Here is a 1,457-nt window from a genome sequence, read left to right on the forward strand (position 1 = left end):
GCTTTTCTTTAACAAGGGAACCTGGCAGGTTTTTCTGGAACAAGAGTATGATTATACCAGATGCCTGTTGTTTAAACTGTCTGGTAGGGGATGCTGTAGCATAATAGGAAGACTATGGCTTTGGAGTTATAAAAATATGATGTGTAACTTTGTAAAAGGACTCAGAATCCAGGCATGGTGGCACATGCTTATAATTCCAGCACTCTGGGAAGCTTTGGTGGAGGATTCTAAGTTTGAGTCCAGCTTGGACAATTTAGTGAGACTCTTGTCTCAAAATAAAAAATAAAGATGGTTGGGGATGTAGTCAGTGCAAAGGCCTTGAGTTCAACCCCCAGTTACTGTTGGGGAAAAAGTACTTCAAAGCATCAAAGCCTTGGGGGGCGATAAATAGTGAAGAAGATGACAGTGACTTCTTAAGGTTCTCCTGAGAGCTAAGTTAATTTAAGTAAATATATGTAAAGCACTGTAATAGGGCCTAAATAGCACATGTACAAGAAATGGTAGCAAATTTGTATTTATTCCTTCATTCACAAGTGTTTACTTCAGTCTTTTGTATTTTGGATTATATGTATTGGCCACTTACATTTTTAATATTCCAAGGAAAATAGAAGTATCGGGATTTTAAAAGTTTGTAACAGGCAGTTTTCAGCTTCACAGTATGCAAAGTATACTATGCATAAACCAACCCTCACTCAAATAAAGTGATTTTGATAAAAGGATTATGTTATCTAGTGCATGTTGGATTGTTACCAGGTAATGTATTGGTCCAGTTTAGTACAGGACCTAACTTTTTACAACTTCATCTTAATTACTTCATCCACATAAAGTAATGAAATTATAATGATTTCATTTCATTAACAGGGAAAGTGTTTGTTTGCCAGTGGCAGTCCATTTGGGCCCGTGAAACTCCAAGATGGCCGAGTCTTCACACCAGGGCAGGGAAACAATGTATATATTTTCCCAGGTAACAGTCACAATTCTTTCTTTCGTTTTAATTTTAGAAATACATGTATTTTATTTTTTGGTTTTTTAATGTGTTTGGTACAGGATCTCACTACACAGTTCACTACACAGGTTGTGATCCTCCTGTTTTCAGTCTCCCCAACACTGGGATTACAGGGGTGCGCCACTATGCCCAGTCTAGTCACTATTCTTATGTCATAGAGCAGTAGTGAATTACATAGAAATATTTCATGGAGTTCTTTGGAAGCTAAGGTTAAAATGAGCCAACAGTATTCACAGAATTTTGGTATGAATATACTGAAAACTCAAGGAATTCAGAATATATAACTTGCTGTATTTTCCCTGAAAGTTTGTTTATTCATGCTATTAAACTTATTTTTATTACACAAATATAGTATACAGTTCATAAAAATGCAAAAGAACAAAATGGTGGACTGCTCAGCATTCTGTACCTCTCCTGCTACCTCCTTAGGACACTTGCAGATGTAACCAAA

General features: G+C 36.4%; 1 protein-coding gene across 1 annotated transcript in view; it reads left to right on the forward strand.

Moving 5' to 3' along the window:
- The window catches only part of Me2 (malic enzyme 2), an 80,266-nt gene that overhangs the window by 59,680 nt on the left and 19,129 nt on the right, over window positions 1–1,457 (forward strand). The window contains exon 13 of the mRNA XM_004623659.2: window positions 862–964. Coding sequence (XP_004623716.1) covers window positions 862–964 — 103 coding nt within the window. The remainder of the gene's footprint in view (window positions 1–861; window positions 965–1,457) is intronic.

The sequence above is a fragment of the Octodon degus genome, unplaced genomic scaffold (genome assembly GCF_000260255.1).
Source record: "Octodon degus isolate 3935 unplaced genomic scaffold, OctDeg1.0 scaffold00003, whole genome shotgun sequence".
In the NCBI taxonomy this organism is placed as follows: domain Eukaryota; kingdom Metazoa; phylum Chordata; class Mammalia; order Rodentia; family Octodontidae; genus Octodon; species Octodon degus.